This window comes from Acipenser ruthenus, chromosome 12 (assembly GCF_902713425.1).
Source record: "Acipenser ruthenus chromosome 12, fAciRut3.2 maternal haplotype, whole genome shotgun sequence".
NCBI lineage: Eukaryota > Metazoa > Chordata > Actinopteri > Acipenseriformes > Acipenseridae > Acipenser > Acipenser ruthenus.
Genome location: NC_081200.1, coordinates 427509 through 452165, shown reverse-complemented (window position 1 = coordinate 452165; position 24657 = coordinate 427509). Strand labels below are relative to the sequence as shown.

Genomic DNA, 24657 nt, shown 5'->3' with positions numbered 1-24657 from the left:
CGTGTATGTACCTTCTTACCTTCCCCACCCTGCTGGAAACGCCTGCGCAGCAGCAGTGCGGGTCTGCTGGAAACGCCTGCGCAGCAGCAGTGCGGGTCTGCTGGAAACGCCTGCGCAGCAGCAGTGCGGGTCTCTGCTGGAAACGCCTGCGCAGCAGCAGTGCGGGTCTCTGCTGGAAACGCCTGCGCAGCAGCAGTGCGGGTCTGCTGGAAACACCTGAGCAGCAGCAGTGCCGGTCTCTGCTGGAAACGCCTGCGCAGCAGCAGTGCGGGTCTCTGCTGGAAACGCCTGCGCAGCAGCAGTGTGGGTCTCTGCTGGAAACGCCTGCGCAGCAGCAGTGCGGGTCTCTGCTGGAAACGCCTGCACAGCAGCAGTGCGGGTCTGCTGGAAACGCCTGCGCAGCAGCAGTGCGGGTCTGCTGGAAACGCCTGCGCAGCAGCAGTGCGGGTCTCTGCTGGAAACGCCTGCGCAGCAGCAGTGTGGGTCTGCTGGAAACGCCTGCGCAGCAGCAGTGCGGGTCTGCTGGAAACGCCTGCACAGCAGCAGTGTGGGTCTGCTGGAAACGCCTGCGCAGCAGCAGTGCGGGTCTGCTGGAAACGCCTGCGCAGCAGCAGTGCGGGTCTCTGCTGGAAACGCCTGCGCAGCAGCAGTGCGGGTCTGCTGGAAACGCCTGCGCAGCAGCAGTGCGGGTCTCTGCTGGAAACGCCTGAGCAGCAGCAGTGCGGGTCTCTGCTGGAAACGCCTGAGCAGCAGCAGTGCGGGTCTCTGCTGGAAACGCCTGCGCAGCAGCAGTGCGGGTCTCTGCTGGAAACGCCTGCGCAGCAGCAGTGCGGGTCTCTGCTGGAAACGCCTGCGCAGCAGCAGTGCGGGTCTGCTGGAAACACCTGAGCAGCAGCAGTGCCGGTCTCTGCTGGAAACGCCTGCGCAGCAGCAGTGCGGGTCTCTGCTGGAAACGCCTGCGCAGCAGCAGTGCGTGTCTCTGCTGGAAACGCCTGCGCAGCAGCAGTGCGGGTCTCTGCTGGAAACGCCTGCGCAGCAGCAGTGTGGGTCTGCTGGAAACGCCTGCGCAGCAGCAGTGTGGGTCTGCTGGAAACGCCTGCGCAGCAGCAGTGCGGGTCTGCTGGAAACGCCTGCGCAGGAGCAGTGCGGGTCTCTGCTGGAAACGCCTGCACAGCAGCAGTGCGGGTCTGCTGGAAACGCCTGCGCAGCAGCAGTGCGGGTCTCTGCTGGAAACGCCTGCGCAGCAGCAGTGTGGGTCTGCTGGAAACGCCTGCGCAGCAGCAGTGCGGGTCTGCTGGAAACGCCTGCGCAGCAGCAGTGCGGGTCTCTGCTGGAAACGCCTGCGCAGCAGCAGTGTGGGTCTGCTGGAAACGCCTGCGCAGCAGCAGTGCGGGTCTGCTGGAAACGCCTGCGCAGCAGCAGTGCGGGTCTGCTGGAAACGCCTGCGCAGCAGCAGTGCGGGTCTGCTGGAAACGCCTGCGCAGCAGCAGTGTGGGTCTCTGCTGGAAACGCCTGCGCAGCAGCAGTGTGGGTCTCTGCTGGAAACGCCTGCGCAGCAGCAGTGCGGGTCTGCTGGAAACGCCTGCGCAGCAGCAGTGCGGGTCTGCTGGAAACGCCTGCGCAGCAGCAGTGCGGGTCTCTGCTGGAAACGCCTGCGCAGCAGCAGTGCGGGTCTCTGCTGGAAACGCCTGCGCAGCAGCAGTGCGGGTCTGCTGGAAACGCCTGCGCAGCAGCAGTGCGGGTCTGCTGGAAACGCCTGCGCAGCAGCAGTGTGCACCACTGCACTGCTGCCCTGGGCATCCCAGTCTAGTCTCAGGTTGGAAACACACAGGTATACCTATCAATTTATAGAGAACCATATTCTTCATCTTGAGGTGTCATACAATAATCATCATGCCAGGGGAAAAAACATACAGCAAGGTACATTTGGAGAAAATAACTATATTCCATTTTTTGTCACAAATTACATTTTCTGAAATTTTAAAATGGTTTGTGTGAATTCCATGGAGTGCAAGAAGTTGCCCTGCCATACCTATAAAAAAAAATACAGTACAATTGTGTACACGATGACTGAAGGGGATCTAAAATCACACATGTTCAATATTCGTATCAATGTTATTGCCTGAGACAGCGGTCCTTACTTAAATTAATAAGATGCTGTTTCCCGTATTTTAAAAGCATTGTCAGATGTACTGCTAATGCTCAGTGTCACTCTTTGTAAGTGAATTGGATCTAATACTTCTTCTGACACAACAACATAGCAGTCCAACCTTGGTACATATGCAATGTGCACACGAGAACTGTATAGCAATACAAACACCACCTTGTTATTTATAGCAAACATTAAGCATGAGGATTAAGGATCAGAGTGGTTCTGTTTAGTCCAAGATTAATGTTACTTTAGGTAAGGTTAGGTACCCACGTGTGTTGGATTTAGGTTCAAGTAAGGATTAAAAACACAAATGCACATTAGACACAATACCAAGAGCAATGTTTTCACCGTCATCATTTGGAACAGGCAACCATACATAAAACAGGCAGATTACCGTAGTCTGGCATTTCAGACACACTTGTCCTCAGTATTTGCATTTTCTTTCCCCTTGTGGTATTTGTATGAATGTGAAGAGATACCTCTTTATATTTATTCCCACTTTCCGGCCATTGCCAAACACTTGAGTTGCATTTCTTAATAGCCAGGTCATTTCCCAAGCCCATGCTTCCTTTATTAAAAAAAAATACCCGAGGGCCATATTCACATCGCATTCTTCACCCTGCAAAGCTTGTGAAGCAAAAATCAAACTACTAGTTTTACAGAACTAGCAAAAAACAACTAAAGTGAATCCTGGAGACAGTTCTTCATAACATCAACTTTTTTTCTGTATAGAAAAAAAGACGTGTATTTAGCACAGCAGAAATTGCTTACTAAATACCCCCCCCTCAAACATATTTAAAAGAAAAAAAAAAGTCATATTAGTAAGTGGAGTTTTGAAAATAGTGCTAATAATGCTTTGGAGTAAAAAACAATCTTGCACATTGTGCTCAAACAAGTGTTCAGGGTCTGCTGGTTTAAAACAGATGTTTAATGGTGCTGGTGGAAAACTGCTCATGGGTGAAGGACCTGCCATCTACTTTGAAAAGCATTTCGATTCTCATTAATGTGTGTTGGGTTAAGTGCTCTTTCGGTATGAAGTATGCCTTTGAAATAGAAATAGATGTTGGATAAGATCTCTAGAAATGCTGGGAACGAATTCCTTTCAAATCGTAGACGCATCCAGGGTGTGGAAAAGGAGGAGAGGCTGAAGTGCAGACCAGGCTCGTCTAGAAACTGGTACAACCTCCAGCATTAGCGCGGCTGTGAAATGCAATGTAAACACTATACTGCAGGGGGCAACCTTTGTAAACATGTACTCAAACTTTGAGACTGTCTATCAAAAGATAGCACCAGTCCCACCCTTAAACTGTACAGTATTAATGGTACCGCCTTCCCACAAACCATTGCCAAAAGGTAAGAGCGCTATAGCTCACAAACAAATGTCTAGCCAAAGCTTTATTAAAAAAAAAAAACAACCTAGCTAGTTGATTTCATATATCAACTGCACCGTGTCCTCATATGATTCTGCTCACAGATCCACTGCTGTGGGGGGTGGGGTATTTATTTTTACCATGGAGACACCTTGATCCAAGGCGAATACTTTGTTATACCAGGGCAACCCCTGTGGACCAGAAAAAAGAACCTTTATTTAATAACCTTGTACAGTACTGTAACAAAAACAAAACTTGTGTAGATATTTCATGCCCTTATTACAAAAAACAAATAACAAAGCCACCTTCAGCAACACCTGGCAGACAGTCACATTTTCTTTTGGCTTATTCTAATTTCTTTTGCATGTGGTAGCACATTGCTTGTTTTTTGTTGGTTACTGAGATAACGGTGTTGTTATGCCCTCCCTGAATGGGGAGGCAGAGAGTTCACACACTGTAAAAGCTGTGTTGGGGGGGGGGGGGGGGGCTCAGGCGTCGTAGTTGGGGTTCTTGCGCAGGATGACGAACCCCTCCAGGATGGGCGTGACAGGCAGGTACTCCTCTGTGGCGAGCTCTGCCCGCTCTCCGTGCGCCAGCAACACCGGCGTGGTGTGGGTCTGGAATCCTGTGATGGCCTTGGGTTTACCAGCCTGGCCCACAACATCTACAGCCTACAAGGAGGGAAGGAGCACAGACAGTGAATCACTTCAACAGTCTTCTCTCAGCCAAAGCAGGAAGAGTCGCGAGCATTGCACTGTCTTCAACACACTACAATAAAGCCATACCATTTTCATTGCAGGTGTGCGACTTGACAATTCTAGTAGTGTAAATAAAACAATAAATAAAACACTTTATATATAATTTTTTTTAAATCAGATAATCTTCTGCGGTAAGGTTGGCTTCTGGCTGGCATTCTGGCGTGATATTCACCATTTCACTTATGCACTGATTTTCATATTTTATTGCAGAAGTCTACAGTGCTGGATTTTTAAATGACATTACACAAGGTGCGGCATCCTGGTCTGGGATGTGCTATATTAAATAAATGAATGCATGATTTAATCCAGTAAAAAGGTACTGGAGCAGAGTGCGGAATAACAGCTACAGAATCATCAATAGCTTCAGTGTTTTGACTCCTCACCTGTCCCACTCTCACAGACACCGGCAGGGGCCGCAGCTCCTCATCGAATGTGACTAGCATGCGGGGCTGCATAGCTGCCACCAGCCCATACAGGACGTAGTGCGACTTTCCAAGGATTACTGAGAAAAAACAAAGAAAGAGGAGAGACAAGTCATCAAATCAATCCACAAAGTCCCCTGGGACAGATTAAAAACATGTTTAAAAAGGCTTTTAATGAGCAACCAATCCCACATGTGCAGTGGTACCCTATACACATGGTCACGTACAGGCTGGGTACGAAGCCTCACTCAATGAAAGCACTCACTGTTCTTGACGTCGAGGAAGGAGACGAGGACAGTAAGCAGTCCGGCTACAGCTACCTGGCTCATCAGCTGCCTGTCGCTGTGGTAGGGGCAGAGTGTCAGCGTTCCCTTCCCCAGGTGTGTCAGACCCTGCAAACCAACACAAACACACAGAGCATGATCACAAAACACACCCTGCAAACCAACACAAACACACTGAGCCTGATCACAAAACAGAGCCTGCAAACCAACACAAACACACTGAGCCTGATCACAAAATACACCCTGCAAACCAACACAAACACACAGAGCCTGATCACAAAACAAGCATGAAACACACCCTCCAATGGAGGATACAAGCCAGGTTAAAACCAATTCAAGTCCTCTACTCTCAGGGGTTTATGCAGATACAGGTCCATCATTGCAAGATCACAAACTTTACACCATGTTAGACATGATGTGCACACCGGTGCCTCTCTATGTAACCTCATCTCTAGGGTCCAGTAAACCGGGCTCTCTGCCTGCATTTTCGTGAGCCATCACTGATATGACAGAAGGTGTTGTAGGGGCTCACCTGTGCCAGCCTAACCATGAAGAGGTTATTGGGGTCCTTGGCGTGATACTGTGCTAACTGCCTCAGCATGGCTGCCAGACGGGCATTGTTTGTTCCTGCAAATGAAACATACAGGACTGTTACTTAGTTTTACACTAATTTATTTCTTTAACAATAAAACTACAGTAAAATCACATGTTCTATGCAAGTAAACGAGTGAATTCAGAGATTTTCCTGCAGCTCTGCTTAGCTTCTGACAAGCAATTACAGGAGACGTAAGTGATTTGATTCCTCCCTTTGTGCAAATAGCACACACTGAAGCAGATCTGGTTCAGGAAGTGTTTTTTGCTGGACTCACCGCTGCCCACCATGCCCATGGCGAAGATGGAGTTGTAGGAGACTTCGGGGTCAGCATCGTGAGAGAACTTGCTGAGTGTGTCCAGGATGTTGAGACGTGGGTTCGAGACGGAGATGAGAGCGAGCGCCAGGGGGACGGCTCTGCGAAGGGTGGGCTCTCCGTACCGCAGCTGAACAGGCAGGGAGAGAGAGAGGGGAGAGGAGTGAGGAACCTGGGGCAACACAACCTCTGTGTGTGTTTCAGGAACTGTAGCGCCATAGAGTATCAGTGTAAAAACTATGCATGTAGAAGTTCATTTAAAAAAAAAAAAAAAAAACCCAACACCAACACCACCACACTCTTATTGAGAGATAACAGCCCCCAAAAACACAATGTCCTGTATGGGGAGGGGAGTTACAGTTAATTAAGCAGGGTAGGAGGTACTTTTTCACCAGGATTCAGCCAGGACTGTCATTCTTCCAATGGTCTTTAGTGTGCAATTAAAACCAACTGATGCATTAGCATAACTTCCTGCAGAGCCCGAGGTCTCCCATTGCAGCTCTGCTTCGCTTCTGGGAACTAATTACAGGAGAAGCAAATGATTCCTCCCTTTGTTCAAATACCCAACGCACTGAAACACACCTGGTACAGGAAGAGCTAAATACAGATGTGCTGCAGCACAAAAAACGAGTAGCACTCTGCCCGAGCACACACACTAGACATGTAAGGAGTAAGGAAACACTGACCAGATGCCCGAACGTTCGCAGAGCCATCTCCGCTCCGATTTCCTCACCCATTGCAATCAGAGCGATGCCCAACACTGCAACACCCTACAGGAGAGACAGAGGGGGCAGTCAAGGATAGCAATCATTCAGCTACCATCAATTAGACTCATTCTCTTTCCTCGCTGCAGCTGCTTCTCATCAGATTACAGTACTTCAATGGCTGCTGGTATTATTAGCAGTAGTAGTTTCACAATTAAGGGCTATAGCCTAGCAAGCCCGGCTGTACCTGGTGGGAGCCCATGTCTGCAGAGCTCTCCTTTTTCTCTTTATCTTTCTTGTCCTTTTTGTCCTTGTCGTCCTCCTTCTCCTTGGCTTCGTAGTGCTCGCTGCAGATGTGGAGCAGCTGCTGGACCTTCAGCACGTTGCCTGAACCTGAGCAGAGGGTATATTATATATATATATATATATATATATATATATATATATATATATATATATATATACACATATATACATACACACAGGGGTCAGCAGGGACTGGCGCTCCCAGCACGGGCACTACCAGGGAAGTGCCAGACAATACACGGCAATTTCCATTCAAATAATTATATACACCAGCCTGAGAGATGACACAAGCCTCTTCTTCAGGTGAGAAGTGGAAATTGAAAACTAAGAATATTTCTCACCCAGACCCAGAAAACAATCATATATCTTGTATGCAATATTATTCACACTTTACATTGACTGAAAACCTCCTCTGCTTAGTATAGAACAGTATGGAAGTCGAGGTACCGACCTGCGTAGGCACAGATATCCACCAGTGTGTTGGCAAAGCTGCGGAAGGGTTCTGGGACCACCTGCAGCGCAGCCAGCGTGGTTTCAATCGCCTCTCCTTTACCTGAAAAAGAAGATCCAAGAGCCACGGTCATCCACAGCAACAACCGCCACAACTGTACAGCTCCTCCTTTTAGAACGACACCGAGTGGACTTTCACATTGCCCAAACCAGCTAGAAGACTTCAAGCCAAACACACACAGCAATCGCTAGTCAACTGCTACCTGCGTTTGAGTTTGTATGTCATAAATAACACAGATGCTCTGCAGCATATCATAAATGTTGGCCACGCGTTGATGAACTGGAATGTCAGCGGGTTTTGTTCACGCTAGTGCAAGCACACTGTGCCAGAATGCGTGCAGTCTCTCCTTACCCAGGTGGTTGAGGCCCAGTCCGAGAGGAAGCCACCTGGCGTAGGTGTCCTTCAGCTCCTGCTCAGATTTCTCCATGAGGGTCTGTACGATGGTGGAGGTGACGTCCCCGTTACAGGAACCCACGGCAATCATACCACAGGCCAGCGCAGTCACGCCAACCACCTAGAGGGAGAGCAGGAGGAGGACAAGGGGAGAGACAACGTTAACCAGCCGGTGTCCAAGAGGACATGCGCTCCACACAACACTTGAATCTCCAAAGATGCCCGGCTGGAATGACAAATTGTTTGAAGAGGTAGGAATGTAGTAACCTGTGAGTAACAGACAGCTTTACTGAATTCAAAAGACATGAGCTTTAATAGCACAGATATAGGAGGCTGTGTGATCCAGTGGTTAAAGAAACAGGCTTGTAACCAGGAGGTCCCCGGTTCAAATCCCAGCTCAGCCACTGACTCATTGTGTGACCCTGAGCAAGTCACTTAACCTCCTTGTGCTCTGTCTTTCGGGTGAGACATTGTTGTAAGTGACTCTGCAGCTGATGCATAGTTCACACACCCTTGGATAAAGGTGTCTGCTAAATAAACTAATAATACAGGGATGGAAATAAAGACTCCTATTGCATAGAAATTTCTTAAACTTTAAAATACTAAAACCAGGAATGGATCAAACTGCTATGCAATGGGAATCTTATCGCCATCCCTGCTCAGATACATGCAAAAGCAGTTACTCGGACACAGTTCTGTGCTTACTTACCTCCATGCTGGATTTAGAGTCTCCCATCACTGGCAGCAGCAGAGACAAGACGTCTTCTCGATTGGACCCTGCATAGGCCAGTCCCAGTCTGGAGGGGGGGGGGGGGGGGGGAGAGAGGGAGAGAGAGAGAGAGAGAGAGAGAGAGAGAGAGAGAGAGAGAGAGAGAGAGAGAGAGAGAGAGAGAGAGAGAGAGAGAGACAGACAGAGAGAGAGAGAGAGAGAGAGAGAGAGAGAGAGAGAGATTTACAGGTTAAAAACGACTTGAATGTGACATGCAAATGGCTAAAATGTGTTAAACCAAGCGTCTATGTTAAAGTTAAATAAAAGCAAGTTCATTTAACAATATGTACCACATACATGTGTTCTAGTATACTATCAAATTCAAACTGCTTTATTGGCATGACCAATACATCGTACTGCCAAAGCAACGATAACAAATTTTCATCTTTTTACACTAAACAATTAACATTAAGTAAATATAACAATAAAAGCAAGTAAAACAAAAATAACAAAAACCACAACGACAATTATAATAATGCTGATAGTATTTTATACTATTCTCCCCTCCCTCTCTGTGTGAGGAGCCTCAGTGTTCACTCTCTGTCCCTCAGGCTGTGACAGGCGCTTGTGTGCTGGGCTGCCTCTTCTATACAGCTTGTCTGCTCTCCTAAGAGGATAGGGAGTTCTGGGTCTGGCAGGTCTGGGAATTCTGTGCAGGGGTGTTTTATTTTCGGGAAGAAGGCTTCCTTTATTTTATTATATTTTGTGCACTGCAGTAAAAAGTGTATCTCTGTCTCGACCTGATTGAGCTGACAGTGATCACACACCCTGTCCTCTTTGGGCAGCCAGGTCTGCCTGTGTCAGCCGGTATCGATGGCCAGGCTGTGCTCACTGAGCCTGTACTTTGTTAAGGTCTGTCTCAGTTTACTGTTTTTCACCCTGGTCAAGTATTCTAATATATCAATGCATGTTTGAGTTTATTTCGGTGCATATTTGTGTCAGTCTAAAACACATCACAGTAAGCAAATGGGAACTCCCCCAGGCTGCAGTTGCATGAAGACACAGAGACTTGATATATTCTTTGTCCTTTTTGCCCCTTACCCAAATATAGCACCAATCCTCATGACATTGCTGTTGTGCAGCACATAGTCTGAGAGCAGAGCCAGAGCCGGGTCGCACTCGTTCCTCACTCCCGAGTTCACAATTCCACAGGCCAGCAGAGCACCAGACTGTAGAGAGAGACAGTGAGACTCATGAAACTGCAATATATCACCCACTGCTGTGAGCCCTACCCACTGCTGTGAGCCCTACCCACTGCCCTGTGTCGAGACTGCAATATATCACCCACTGCTGTGAGCCCTGCCAGCTGCACTGTGCCGAGACTGCAATATATCACCCACTGCTGTGAGCCATGCCCGCTGCACTGTGCCGAGACTGCAATATATCACCCACTGCTGTGAGCCCTGCCAGCTGCACTGTGCAGAGACTGCAATATATCACCCACTGCTGTGAGCCATGCCCGCTGCACTGTGCCGAGACTGCAATATATCACCCACTGCTGTGAGCCATGCCCGCTGCACTGTGCCGAGACTGCAATATATCACCCACTGCTGTGAGCCCTGCCAGCTGCACTGTGCAGAGACTGCAATATATCACCCACTGCTGTGAGCCATGCCCGCTGCACTGTGCCGAGACTGCAATATATCACCCACTGCTGTGAGCCCTACCCACTGCCCTGTGTCAAGACTGCAATATATCACCCACTGCTGTGAGCCCTGCCAGCTGCACTGTGCAGAGACTGCAATATATCACCCACTGCTGTGAGCCATGCCCGCTGCACTGTGCCGAGACTGCAATATATCACCCACTGCTGTGAGCCATGCCCGCTGCACTGTGCCGAGACTGCAATATATCACCCACTGCTGTGAGCCATGCCCGCTGCACTGTGCAGAGACTGCAATATACCACCCACTGCTGTGAGCCATGCCCGCTGCACTGTGCCGAGACTGCAATATATCACCCACTGCTGTGAGCCATGCCCGCTGCACTGTGCCGAGACTGCAATATATCACCCACTGCTGTGAGCCATGCCCGCTGCACTGTGCAGAGACTGCAATATATCACCCACTGCTGTGAGCCCTGCCCGCTGTCCAGTGCAGAGACTGCAATATATCACCCACTGCTGTGAGCCCTGCCTGCTGCACTGTGCCGAGACTGCAATATATCACCCACTGCTGTGAGCCATGCCCGCTGCACTGTGCAGAGACTGCAATATATCACCCACTGCTGTGAGCCCTGCCAGCTGCACTGTGCCGAGACTGCAATATATCACCCACTGCTGTGAGCCATGCCCGCTGCACTGTGCAGAGACTGCAATATATCACCCACTGCTGTGAGCCATGCCCGCTGCACTGTGCCGAGACTGCAATATATCACCCACTGCTGTGAGCCCTGCCAGCTGCACTGTGCAGAGACTGCAATATATCACCCACTGCTGTGAGCCCTGCCCGCTGCACTGTGCCGAGACTGCAATATATCACCCACTGCTGTGAGCCCTGCCAGCTGCACTGTGCCGAGACTGCAATATATCACCCACTGCTGTGAGCCATGCCAGCTGCACTGTGCAGAGACTGCAATATATCACCCACTGCTGTGAGCCATGCCCGCTGCACTGTGCAGAGACTGCAATATATCACCCACTGCTGTGAGCCATGCCCACTGCACTGTGCCGAGACTGCAATATATCACCCACTGCTGTGAGCCATGCCAGCTGAATACAGACAGACAGCATACAAATAATTTGTTTACGTTGCCATTTCACAAATCTGCACTTCTGGATGTAAACTGGTGTATGTGACAGCATGCAAATTTGATTAACATAAAAATCAACACTTCTTGAATCAAGATAATAAAACACTTTTTACACAGCTAATGAAAAACAACATTTTGAGCAAGACACCTAATTGAATTGGGCCCTCACTGTCTGCCACAGTTAACCTGCCTCACCTTGATGTAGTCCTCTGATGAATACAGGTACTTGTCTATCTGTGTCAGCCCTCCGTCAACATCCCAGAGCAGGATCATTCCCAGTGAAGCTGCGGCACTCAGCATCCCTGCAATACAGGAACACAGCAGCACACCAGTGAATTAGCAGCAGGCATCCGGACTCACACACAAACACAAAAACATTTACATACGTGAATACTAAGACAAGCCACTGAATAGAGTGAGAAAAAGCAGCCTTCCCACATTTCAAAGCAGCTGACAAGGAGAAAGTTTGTCTTTAATTTAATTTAATTATATATATATATATATATATATATATATATATATATATATATATATATATATATATATATATATATATATATATATATATATGGAACCGATATCCTTATAGAAGCTTTAAAAAGTACCAAATAACAAAACTACATGTAACTGATGTTCGGCACGTCTCACTAAAAGCCCTATAGACATCAGCGTCATGATTTCACAGTCCTAGGGTTGCACAACTACACCCACAGGAAAGGCACACACTGGCACTCCTGTGCCTGTCTCACCGTGATCTTTGTTCTTGTACAGCCACTTGTTCCCATCGTCTGTCAGCAGCTTGTCCTGCCCGAAGGCTGCGTTCACAAAGCCATTGACGAAGGAGGAGGCCAGGTTCATCCGGGCAGAGTCCACCTGAGATCCACTCCCCCCAAACCCTGCAGAGACAGACAGGGTCAGGGGACATGGCACTACTAGTGAGGGACCAACCAACTATCCACTGGGGAGAAAACTAACTTCAGTATCACTCGTCACTTTCTAATGAAGCAGATTGTGCTCTTGGTTGTAGCTTTATTGTAGTACCAATTTAGAGTTTCTGGTTTAAATCTTTAAATTAAACTATGATGTCATACAGACTGCACAACTAAGCACAGGTAAAGTAATGAGGTTTTTTTCTGAAGAACCAAAGAGCTGAAGTCTGACTTACTGTTGTTTTCTAAATGTGTTTTGTAGATGTCATCTGGCACTTTGGGCTCCATGATATCCAACTGAAAAGAGAAGACCAACATTTAACATGACAAGGCAAAGAAGGACATCTTTAACAAACAACTGACTAACTGATCACAGAACTGAGAATTATCAACACAAATCTGGAGATGCCTTTTGGTTTTTTTAATCTTATTTCCACTCCATCCCCCCTCCCAAAGAGCCAATTAAACTTATTTGGCATAAAAAATAAATCCTTTAGTTGCAGGGAATCAGTGTGGTCTAGTCAGTGTATCTTGTACACTTTCTTTGTATTCAGTAGGACAGCAGATGCACCTCTCTAGCCAGGGCAAGGAAGTTGCTGTTGAGCTGGACATTGGACATGATTTCCGTCAGGTCCTCGTAGTCCTCCACGTCCTCACTGAGCTCCAGGAACACGCCGTGCCGGCCCAGCATGTACGCCATCTGCTTCTGAGTAACTCTAGAGAACACAGCGGGGGTGGAGCGATAGCAGACTTAGAATTTCTTTTTTTTCTTAACGTGTAATCTGCAGAAATCTGACAACACCACAGGCTCTGAAAACGCAACAGACAACCCTTGAGCTCACTCACATTTCCTTACAGGAGGTGAAGATGTTCTCCACCAGCTCCATATCATTCAGCATCAACGCCAGACGCAGCGCCTCTGGATAGCGGCTAAACTTGCGGAAGATATTCAGGGCGCATTTCAGCAGGGCAGAGTTCTCTGGCTCCGGGACATAGCTCACACAGCTGAGAGGGCAGGAGGGAGGGAGGCAGGCAGGCAAACAAACAGGGTTTCAGGCATGCATTCATTTAGAACAACTGTAATATATGCACTACAAGCAAAATAAAATGTGCAATTCCCTGTAAACCAGACACAGTAACTGTTAACAATATTCAATATATACTGGATTCAGTATTTATATACAGCTTTACAGTATGTTCTTTGTTATCAATTACAGTGGTTTACAATTCAGCAAGAATCTACAGAATTAAAAACCAATGCAAGATCTTCATGTAGCATTTACAGTTAAACGATCAGTAAAACTCTTTGCTGTTCACCCACCCCCTGCCTTGTCCCTGGGTAATGAGCACAGTATTACCTTGTGAGGTACAGGCAGACCTTGGAGTAGGCGTTCTCGTCGATGTAGAGCTCCAGCATGTCCAGCCTCTCGATCTCCATGAGCAGGTCGCAGGCCTCGTGCTCCGCGTTGTGCCCCATGTTGTACGGGACGATCTCGTTCACCAGCTTGAGCAGAGTGTCCTGCTGGCTCTTATCACTCTCATCAACCTCCTGCCACTCCTTCGCCACCTCCCCAGCCAGGTGCCTGCAAGCACGAGCCAATTTAGAACCGGGCGTACGGATAGATTCATTGAAACCGATTATAAAGCCTGAACTACTATCTATTCCTAAGCTAAATGAACCTGCTGCTTTAGCAGAAGTCTCTATCAAACGTTGGCATGCATACTGCTATGAAATGTGTAATGGTGTGCTGTTTGAGTTGCTCAACCTTTGCCCCTCCCCAAGCCCCAGACCGTGTTCCCTACCTGACGTATTCATGTCCCCACGAAGCCAGCTCCTCCTGGGACCCCAACAGCCTGTACTTCAGACACTCCCTGTCCCCGCTCATCGTCATGGCCAGCACAGACACGACGTCTGCACAGAAATGCTGCAGAAAGAGAACAATAATTACTACATACATCCATACACAACTGTATGGAACAGATATATTCCTTGGTCTCACTGAGCTTTAACCTGAGCCTTTCAAAAACCTAATGGCACAACAAATCCAGTTTTAAAAACATTAAAAACCTGCTTGTGCTTACAGAGCCTTCGAAAGCCCTGCACTGCAAGGAGGACAGGCTGAAGTTCTGCATGCCCAGCACAGCCTCACCTTGTTGTCTCCAGAGGCCATTCCCTCGTAGATCTCCTTCAGCTTGGCGTAGTGTGGCCGCAGGAACTTGAGTGGCTTGGGGACGGAGGTCATGGAGGTGGTGGAGGAGCGGATCAGCCGGCGGAGCTCCTCCAGAGCGGGGCGGTACAGAGAGCTGTCCTCCTCCTGGGGGAACACAAACAAGGGGTGAGCACCGGGACACAGTGGCCTTTACCCTTGTGTGTAACTGGGAATGCTTCTCATCACAGGCTACAAACTGACAACTGGTTTCTGTTTTATTTATCTCAGATCATATATAAGCTTGTTGCATCTCTCTTCCTGAACAACTCGGGAGAAAGCAAGTACCGTATGAGAATTTAACAAGAGAAAATCAGAACAAATATTCAAAGGCTTTAGTGGTAAGTAGAGGGAACCTACTTCTATAAATACAAAGATGATGTCCACTCACAGTACTGAAGTCAGGCCCCAAGTATTGCTATATCTAATTACTGGACATGCATTGTTCGTATGCATTTCATGTGAACATAGGATATGGAAACATGCATACTGTTACAAAGGACCCAGATTAAAATCCAACTGGAGGCTCAATGAATCCATACTTACACCGAGTCTCTCCACCATCATCTCCAGCTCCTCCTGAAGCTGTTTATCCTCTTCAGACTGGAAGAACACAACACAGTTAAAATACCCCTACAAGCACAGTGTTTTCATCAGTTTACATGGCACTCGCAGGAACAGTACACAATTCTTCAGTGAATGGGAGTTTCACAAGCAATAGATGTGTGGTGTGCGTGCCAGGGAACTTGCAAACAAACAAAATATTAAAATAGAGAACAAAGAGAAACATAAATAATAAACATCTTCAGATTTGTTCATAAACATGTTTTTATTCATTTATTTTTATTTAATAGTTAACAAATGTAACCACACATAAAATACATAAACAGTGTGTAACATTAAAGTTGATCAGTCAACAGCAGTCAGGTCCCCGGGCTGGGTAGTCTAAAGAAAGATATCGTTGGTCTAACCATCCCTCCTGAGCCCAACACTGAAGTTCATGTAAACAGCAACATGCATGTCACTCAGTTCCAGGCACTACACGGTTTCTACCTGATACACCACTTAATATAATACATGTGTGCGGTCAATACTAGAGCTACCAATAGCGGTTTTCAGAAGACATGCACCTGACTTTAAAAAATACGATAGCAGCACAGTAACGTTTAGTTACCGTACCAGTGTGTTCTTTTTACTTAATAACAAACATGCTATTTGTTTCTTTAAAATATTAAGTTAAAACAACAACGTTCATAACTGGTAGCAGCAGGTCATGACTAATTCTCTTAACGTCCTTACTGTAGTTCATATTATTCCGTGTCATCCATGTATGTTTGGTTTGAATGCTCGGCCAGACTATACATCGCCTGTCGTAATTCTCTTTATTTTCTTTATTTTTATAAGCGGCGGTATCTCTTTATCTCCCGTGGGTCAGTGTATGAGAAACACACGAACAGTTACATTGTACTGTACTGCACTGCACAGTTTAGTTAGCCCGGCCTGCGCCTCCACCACCATGTTGTCAGCGGCAGTGACTCAGTATAATGTGAAGCCTGTTCACCCAAGCTCCCCGCTCTCACTAATAAAAACGCGTGTAAAGTTAGGAAGAGCGCGCCCTCACCAGCTCCAGCTCCTCCTTCTCCTTCTCCTTTTTGTCCTTGTCCTTGTCCTTGTCCTTGCTGGCCGGTTGCTGGCCCTTCTCCTCGGTCTTTTCGGGCTGACTTTTCTCTTTGTTTTTGCCCTCCTCCATGTTTGCAGTCTCACTGTCCCTCAGCGACTCCGGATACTGGCAGCTGGGCCGCGGAGCAGGCTGGGAAACGCAAAGCACTCCGAATGGACGGCGTCTCAGCAGGGACAAGCCGGCTACGGTGTGTGCGCAGCACAATCCCGAGAAACTGTCAATTGTCTCAAACTCTACAACACAGCTCTTTTTTTTTTTTTAAATAAATTACTTTAGTCTTTGTTATATCAGAATCATTCATTCTTAATCATTAAAAGAAATCTATTCCAAAGCACGTCTGCTTTGAATGTAGTGGCCTTGTCATTCTGGCATTCCTTGAACCTGCTAAAGTCTTACATTACCGCTGCCCCCTGGCGGTTTGTTTAAATGTGTGTTTTTAATTAATACAACCACAGAAAGCTACTGGTTGGATTTATAGTGTGTAATAATAGTTTTCTGAGAGGAATGTTTCCCTCTACACTGTACAATGTAATGCCTACACTAGTGTTTATTCTCCTTCTGTGCACTGATGTTTCTTTTGACTATTATTTTATTTAGTGTTTAGTGTTTGAAACAATTGTGAGGATGCATCAGTTTAGCATCTTGTCCAATTGTGATGAAACTTGCTCTGGACCTTTTAGCACCAGTTTGAATGTATCTTATTATCTCGTGATATACGGAGACTCTTGTCAAAGACCTTCTTCAGCACAAGTTATTGGTAGCATCGGAATCTGGAGGCAAATAGAGACCATCTATCTGTCAGTCCGTCTGTATGTTACACCATTTTGAAATATTGTTTTAACTTGTCAAGGGCATGTTTTAATACACGTTTTCAGCGTCTCACAATCTGGGTGCATATGGATGGAGTCTGTCTGTCTCTCTCTGTCACACATAGCTCTCAACACGTATCTAGGGAAGCGCTTGCACAGCTGTGATGAAACGTGAAAGGGAATTATTAAGAGCATCACAGTATGGGGGTGTATGGAGGCACTCTGTCGGGCTGCCTCTCTGAATGTTGATACACAAACTGAGACAGTGAAAGACCCTCATCAGTGTAATATTCTAGTGCTGATGCGCCAGCCTTTTGATGGATCTCAGATGTACTGCTAGAACAGATTGGAATATTCTGATGCAGGCACTCAGTGTGCTGTATCTGTGTGACAGACAGCCTCACCATGAGAAAGACGAGAGAGTCGCTTCAAACCAGAGCCCAGGGATGAAGAGAATTACTGTGCAGGCTTTCATATGAGACAAGAGAGGCATTCACAAAGGCAGCTGCAAAAAGGAGGGCAGGCAGGCTAGTGTGGTTAATAACCCTCAGTCAAGGTTAGCTTTAGAAAACAGAGAGAGAGGCAAACAATGAGTGAGATTCACTTCATGCTCCTTTTACAGACAGAGCAAAGGAAGGGGAATACGTCTAGCATGCTGTGTTATAAAATACATTTAAAAAGCTAAACGTTAATGTTAAACTAATATACTGCATTAGTGATGTTTTGGATCGGCCAGGCTGGTGACAGTCTCCCTCTAGTGGTCAATGTGTAATGCTGTAGGAATAAACAAATGCTATAGCTTCAAGGAGAATTACTGTATAAAGAGTGGAGGAGCCGGATATGAAGCACTGGCCAAGCAATATGGGTGGAAGCAGCCTTAGACAGAATATATTTAGAGCACATATACATACACCATGTTACCATTGCATTATATACCATGTTACAAGGGTTCAAATAACAAATAACTATCGGCTCTGAATGAAAGCGCAGGCAGGCTGCTGTTTGAAATGAGCTCTGGGCTGACAGAGGGAATGAAAGCGCAGGCAGGCTGCTGTTTGAAATTAGCTCTGGGCTCAGTGTGCTTGTCCAGTATTCACATGATCATACTGTATTATTATCATTGATGGAGGCCTTCGTCTTTGAAGCCACAGACTGGAGATGCTTGGAGGCTGAGTTGCCTTCTCAAAGAGAAAGGGTGTAGTTGAGACCCATCAACAGCAGGGGGCAGTGTGGGGCAGCTCTATACCTCACAGAATGCAGCGGATTAGCACTGTATGTGTCTTGAAGGGGTTAACCTCCCACCCAATCCATTGGAGACAGTTACTCACTGAGACCTGATCACACGGTCAGCAGCAGGCACGGGCTATACTGGGATTTGGATGTGTTTATTCTCAAGAATAGCTCCCCGAGATATACATCTACATCTCATTGGACACAAATCTCGTTTCACGGTTTTATTCATTGTTCTAATATTTGAGTGCTCCCTCGATATTTCAGGATTGTACCGTATAAAGGCATTTTCATTTATTATAGAATGGCTACACAGTATCAAAGTCTATTTTATTGATCTAAAATTTAATTTTACTGTCATCCCAAAATGTATAAACCAGAGACCAGAGAATTATCAGAGACCTCATATACTGCATAGAAGATATACAAAGATATACAATACAATCAGAATATTATTCATTAAATTGCTTACATGTTATTTCTTTTTTCATGCAAAGCATGAATGTCTAAAGTTGTAATTGCTGTTCGTTTTAAATGGGATTATTGTGTAGCACACAGCACCACCAGGTGGTCAGATGCTTTGTAACCGTGGCGTCATGGATTAGAGCCCTCGTCTCCGAGCGTTGGTTCTGTTCTTGTTTAATGAAAGCAGATTTATAAAATGAACTCTCTAATTCCTGTATGATAATAGTCCTGTTGGGAAATGCTGGATAATGTCACAGTATATTTCACAGCACCGAAACGGCTATTATTTGTGAGGTTGTATTTAAAGTGATTAAAAGGGTCACAAGCGCATTCAGAGAGCTCTCACCCCGAGCACAGAACAGACCTTGTGTCTGATGAAGCTCCAGAGTGTGACCTGGCCTGTCCAGCAGTAATCATGGGCACGTCATTACATTTTCATGAAGGTCTTATTTGTGTTTTGCTTTAGTTTATTTTGAGAGTTTTCAGGGGCGCCGCACTGATACGTGAAGGACAGCCGATCAAGCTGTGAATGAGCGCCAGGCTGAAGCTTTGCTGCCAAGCAGTTCTGATTCCATCACAGGTGCACTTTGCTGAAAAGACTTTGAGAATGCTGTCCCCATATTCTGTATTGTTTTAATCCAGAACATGCCAGGAGGCAGCACCTAGAAATGGAGCAGTGTGGAGCCCAGTGGTTATTTCTTTACTTTTTGTACTTGTTTGAATGCATTGTGTGCAGCATGTAGACACAGCACAGCACAGCACAGTACAGCACAGCACAGCACAGCACAGCACAGCACAGCACATGATCAGCACAGGACAGCACAGCACAGTACTTTACTGTACACACACATCTGACGAATATAAGAAAATAGGAGGCACTTTTTTCCACAGTGAATTGTGAGGGTCTGGAATCAACTCCCCAGTAATGTTGTTGAATCTGACACCCTAGGATCCTTCAAGAAGCTGCTTGATGAGATTCTGGGATCAATAAACTATTAACAACCAAACGAGCAAGATGGGCTGAATGGGGGCTCCTCTCGTTTGTAAACTTTCTTATGTTCTTATGTCCTTCTTATAGATAGACAGATGTATACAGATGTAGATATACAGTAGCGATATAGACATGGTGTTTCATGCGTATCTCTTATCAAGCTACTCATCCATGCTGCTTGTGCTGTACAATACAAATATAAACCTGACACTCACACGGCCCTGTCTTTAACCGTGCCATTGCCAGCTGTACTGTATATTTCCACTACCATCCGCTTCCCCATTATCCACATGACGCAATCACACTCACTGTCGAGGTATGACACAGGCCAGGTTTTTGGGATGGAACCGCATAACAGTCTCGCGTTTTGATTGGTCCATGTCTGTCACATGAATATGTCGTCCCACGAGTGGAAAAGCTTGCAGGCATTTTTAACATTGTGATCAGAGAGAGAGAGAGATCTGGTTTCCACAACCTTACCATTAAAATATAATTTGGTATTACGCTGTACTGATATAACAAACTATGGGTAATTACTTTATATGAATTATGATGTTATGCACGAATGTAAGAATTGGCTTTCTGTGGTGGTGTACTTTTTTCTTTCAAGTAGCATATATCTATAATCGTGTTTGCGATATATTTTAATATAAAATGTATACTCTATTGCAGTTTTGTTAGAGGATACATTAGTTTATCTCCAATGTAATCACAGTTTTACATATAGACTGCCCCTGTTTTCATTTACGTCGCAAATTCTGGGCTGCTTTGCTTTTCAGATAATGTCCCAAATTCTGGGCCGATTTGGTTTGCAGATAACGTCCCAAATTCTGGGCCGCTTTGGTTTTTAGATAACGTCCCAAATTCTGGGCCGCTTTGGTTTTTAGATAACGTCCCAAATTCTGGGCCGATTTGGTTTGCAGATAACGTCCCAAATTCTGGGCCGCCTTGGTTTTTAGATAGCGTCCCAAATTCTGGGCCGCTTTGCATTTTCGAATTCAGCTCAGTTTTGGGGACTCAGTTGACAGCCGAGTTTACCATAAACTGGATCGTGAATTCATTTGAGAGTAACCCATAGTACATGAATCAAAGTTAATGTATTTTTTACTCTTTCCAGAAATCTTTTTTTTTTATTTTTTTATTTTTTTTTTTATGAAAAAACAGAAATAAAATGTAAATGTTAAAAAAAAACGTATTTCTTATTACATGAAGAAACTACATTGCACTGAAATAGATACGTGAAAATTAATTAAAGCAGTCGTTTTCCTTTATTAAAGACTAATAGTGAAAATAAATGATTGTAGTAATTTTTCTTTTACTCTACCCTTCCCAGTCTTTTCCCCGCCCCTCTTTTGCGCAAAACCTGCACTCAAATTCCCCTCCACACACGTGTACCACCACCATTGCAAAATATATTTTCGGGTATTCAGCCCCATTCATGTCTATGCCAGTGTTAAAAAACACATTTTCAGTCATATCTCTCGAACTAGAGTACCTATAACCACCGTTCGAAGGGTACTAGAACAGCATGAATGTAATTTGCTCAGTTTCGTAGCAATTCTTTGCAGAAAATATTTTCAGGGCGTTCAGGGTGTTCAGCCTCATTCATGTCTATAGCAGGGTTGAAAAACATATTTCAGGCATATCTCTCGAACCCGAGCACGTAGAACCACCATTCAAAGTGATATAGACTCAGGGGAGCACCCCAAACCACCCCCTAAAACGGTGTGGTGGTTCACCCAAAAACTCATGTCATGACGAAAAAATTCACTTTGCCAAGCCGTCCTGGCATCTGAACCATGAAAATGGTGACTCCTTGTGTGGGGCCCCACGGGGCCCGGCCACAAAAAAAAAATCAAGTTCCTAACCCCCACAGAACCCGAGATACGCCCTGTCAAAAATGTCCAAAAACTATCCTTTTCGGGGTCATATCTCCATGACCCTGGGGCCTAGAAACCGGGTTGAACTTCCTAGGGTCATGTCTGGGGGCCCTCTTTCACAAGGAGCCACCCGTTTTCAAATGCTACATTTTCAACAAATTTACACATTTTCAGCATGATGGAATGTCAAGGTTGCATTTCCAATAGCTTTTGAGCTCCAGGTTGTCAAAAAAAGTCTAAACTGGTGTCCTTTCTAGCTGGGGACACGTCGCTTGGAGGGATCGACAGGGGCCCCGAGGTGGACCTCCGTACCGATTTTCAAGTCTCGGGGACCCCCGGAACCCGAGATATAGCACCCTGAAAAATGTCTATGGGAAATCCCATTATAAAACCCCTTTGGGGCAACGCCCACCATCTGGCGGTGGGGTGGCGTATGAACCCATGGCCGATATCTTTCTTTAGCTAAGACTCTTGTGCACACAAAGAGTGCCCTTCTGAGTTCGCTGGCCCAGGGGTCGTGGAGATACGGGTACGATAAGAGACCACCCCCTTCCCTATGGCAAATCCCATTATAAAAACACCACTGGGGTAAGGCTCGGCCAATGGCGGTCGTGGGTCGTACGAACTCGAAGGAACCAATTTTCTTTAGCTAAGACTGTTGTGCATCTAAAGAGAGTACTAGCGAGTTTGTTGGCCCAGGATATGTGGACTCATGGGGTACGATAGGAGGACCCCCCCCCCGACCGCGATTTCCTATAGCAAAATACATACAAAAAATGTCCATTATATATAAGACCTGAAGTGTGCACATTTTGTAGTGTATTTATGCAACAGAAGCACCAATTTAAGTCTATTCCTAGTGTTTTGTGATCACAGTATCAGCTTGAGTGTATCGGAGCATAGTTTTGCACCAAAAGCGAGCAGAGGCGAAACAAAGCACTATATACCCTATTCTTTAAAATATCTCTTTGCAGTGCAAATTTGAGGAACGCAACCACTTAGCAACTTGCAAATTGGTACTGCAATTTAAAGGCCTGTAGTGTCAGACTGGTAGTCCCTAACTGATTCAAGTGTTTTTGGAATGATTCCTGCAAAGACTGATTTATAAGAAAAAACAGAGATTGACAAACAGCATTTTGCTTTATATGCAGAAACGGGCAACTACAAGAGGGTGTCAAACAAGCTGTGAATGTCCTAGGAGGCTACAGAGTACCTCTGGGTATGAATCCAGATGCTCGCAGTACCTGTTCTTAGATGTCCGAAACCACTGTATAACCTGTATAACCTATAAATATCACTTTTTATTGTGTATTTGAGGAACACACCAATTACAAACTTCAATTGAATTGCTGTGCTATCAGAATATCAGTGTATAACTTTGCTGGGTATTGCAATGTATGCTGGGTATCAAAAGGCCTTCACTTTCACAAAAGGCTGTCAATTTAAAAAAGGCCGTCAAAGTTACAAAAAAATAGGTATGCTCCTAACCCAATACTTGTCTTTTTAATTCTGTGCATCCAAATACTTGTAGTTAAAAGTTTTAAGAATTAAGCCTACTGTTTGTTGTTCTGTCCTAAACCAGCAGTTTGTCACCCAAATTTATTAAATAAACAGAGGGGGGGGGGGGGGGGGGGGTCATCAGATTATTCTCCATTTTATTGTAACTGAGGTACCGTTCAGTTGAGCGAAAATTGTAAAGGGGTACTCGAGCTGAAACCTCCAGATAGAAGGGGTACAATTTCAAAAAAAGGTTGAAAACCCCTGACCTGCAGTATAAATGATCAGGAATAAATAAGGGAAATGCTGACTAATACAATACAATAGGATTTATTTGAAGTTGTTGAAGGGCACTGGTCTCTTAAACCCAGAAGTTCTGATAAACCCCTATGCCTCACTATATATTGATGGACATTACATAAGCAAATGAGATGACCTTTTTTTTTTTGGTATACCATGTTCCTAAATGTTTTCTGAGGAGAGTAAAAAATAATTAACTTTGATTCATGTACTCTTAAATGAATTAACGGTCCAGTTTATGGTAAACTGTGCATGCATGACTTAGAAACTCGGCTGTCAGCTAAGCAGAATATCTCAAAAACTGGCCTGAATTTGAAAATGCAGAATTCTGAACGTTATCTGAAAACCAGAGCAGCCCAGAAATTGGGATGTTATCAAAGTGGCCCAGAATTTGGGACGTTATCTAAAAACCAAAGCGACCCAGAATTTGGGACGTTATCTAAAAACCAAAGCGGCCCAGAATTTGGGACGTTATCTAAAAACCAAAGCGGCCCAGAATTTGGGACGTTATCTAAAAACCAAAGCGGTCCAGAATTTGGGATGTTATCTGCAAACCAAATCGGCCAAGAATTTGGGACATTACCTGAAAAGTAAAGCGGCCCAGAATTTGCGACGTAAATGAAAACAGGGACAGTCTATATGTAAAACTGTGATTACATTAGAGATAAACTAATGTATCCTGTAAGAAAACTGCAATAGCGTATATGTTTTATATTAAAATATATCGCAAACACGATTATAGATATATGCTACTTGAAAGAAAAAAGTACACCACCACAGAAAGCCAATTCTTACATTCGTGCATAACATGATAATTTATATAAAGTAATTACCCATAGTTTGTTATATCAGTACAGCATAATACCACATTATATTTTAATGGTAAGGTTGTGGAAAGCAGATCACTCTCTCTCTCTCTGATCACAATGTTAAAAATGCCTGCAAGCTTTATCCTCATGTGATGACATATTCATGTGACAGACATGGACCAATCAAAACGCGAGACTGTTATGCGGTTCCATCCCAAAAACCTGGCCTGTGTCATACCTCCACTGTCGGTCTCCCTCTCCATCTCTCTCGCTACCCTCATCTTAATTGCTATTGCTCCCCACAGCCACACCTGATGCTACATGCAGCCTGATGGCTCGCAGCTACAATAGATGTTGTTGTCATAATGACCATCTCGCGAGGAGAAAGAACAGAGAACAAAGAGAGAGAGAGAGAGAGAGAGAGAGAGAGAGAGAGAAAGAGAGAGAGAGAGAGAGAGAGAGAGAGAGAGAGAGAGAGAGAGAGAGAGAGCGAGAGAGAGAGAGAGAGAGAGAGAGAGAGGAGAGAGAGAG

The 24657-nt window shown here is 45.6% G+C and overlaps 1 protein-coding gene across 1 annotated transcript; it reads right to left on the bottom strand.

The window, feature by feature from the left end:
* Window positions 1–3716: 3716 nt before the first annotated feature.
* Window positions 3717–16327, bottom strand: LOC117417171 (26S proteasome non-ATPase regulatory subunit 2). The gene is made up of 21 exons (XM_059034246.1): window positions 16086–16327; window positions 15011–15067; window positions 14408–14572; window positions 14061–14182; window positions 13616–13840; window positions 13104–13262; window positions 12829–12973; window positions 12494–12554; window positions 12078–12224; window positions 11524–11630; window positions 9619–9746; window positions 8518–8605; window positions 7767–7929; window positions 7356–7457; window positions 6846–6991; window positions 6581–6664; window positions 5856–6024; window positions 5519–5613; window positions 4968–5094; window positions 4664–4782; window positions 3717–4193 (listed from the first exon to the last, which is right to left on the bottom strand). The coding sequence occupies exons 1-21, from the start codon at window positions 16212–16214 to the stop codon at window positions 4011–4013; spliced, it is 2721 nt and encodes a 906-aa protein (XP_058890229.1). The 5' UTR covers window positions 16215–16327; the 3' UTR covers window positions 3717–4010.
* Between the last annotated feature and the right edge of the window lie 8330 nt (window positions 16328–24657).

What these genes read in the sequence shown, in the direction of transcription:
- LOC117417171 (XM_059034246.1), bottom strand. Translation starts at nt 16,214, where the DNA reads ATGGAGGAGGGCAAAAACAAAGAGAAAAGTCAGCCCGAAAAGACCGAG. An exon ending in TGGCCTCTGGAGACAACAAG is followed by an intron (nt 14,183 to 14,407) that starts GTGAGGCTGTGC and finishes CTCTTTCTGCAG; the next exon opens with CATTTCTGTGCAGACGTCGT. An exon ending in AGGATTGGTGCTATATTTGG is followed by an intron (nt 8,606 to 9,618) that starts GTAAGGGGCAAA and finishes CCCCCCCTCCAG; the next exon opens with ACTGGGACTGGCCTATGCAG.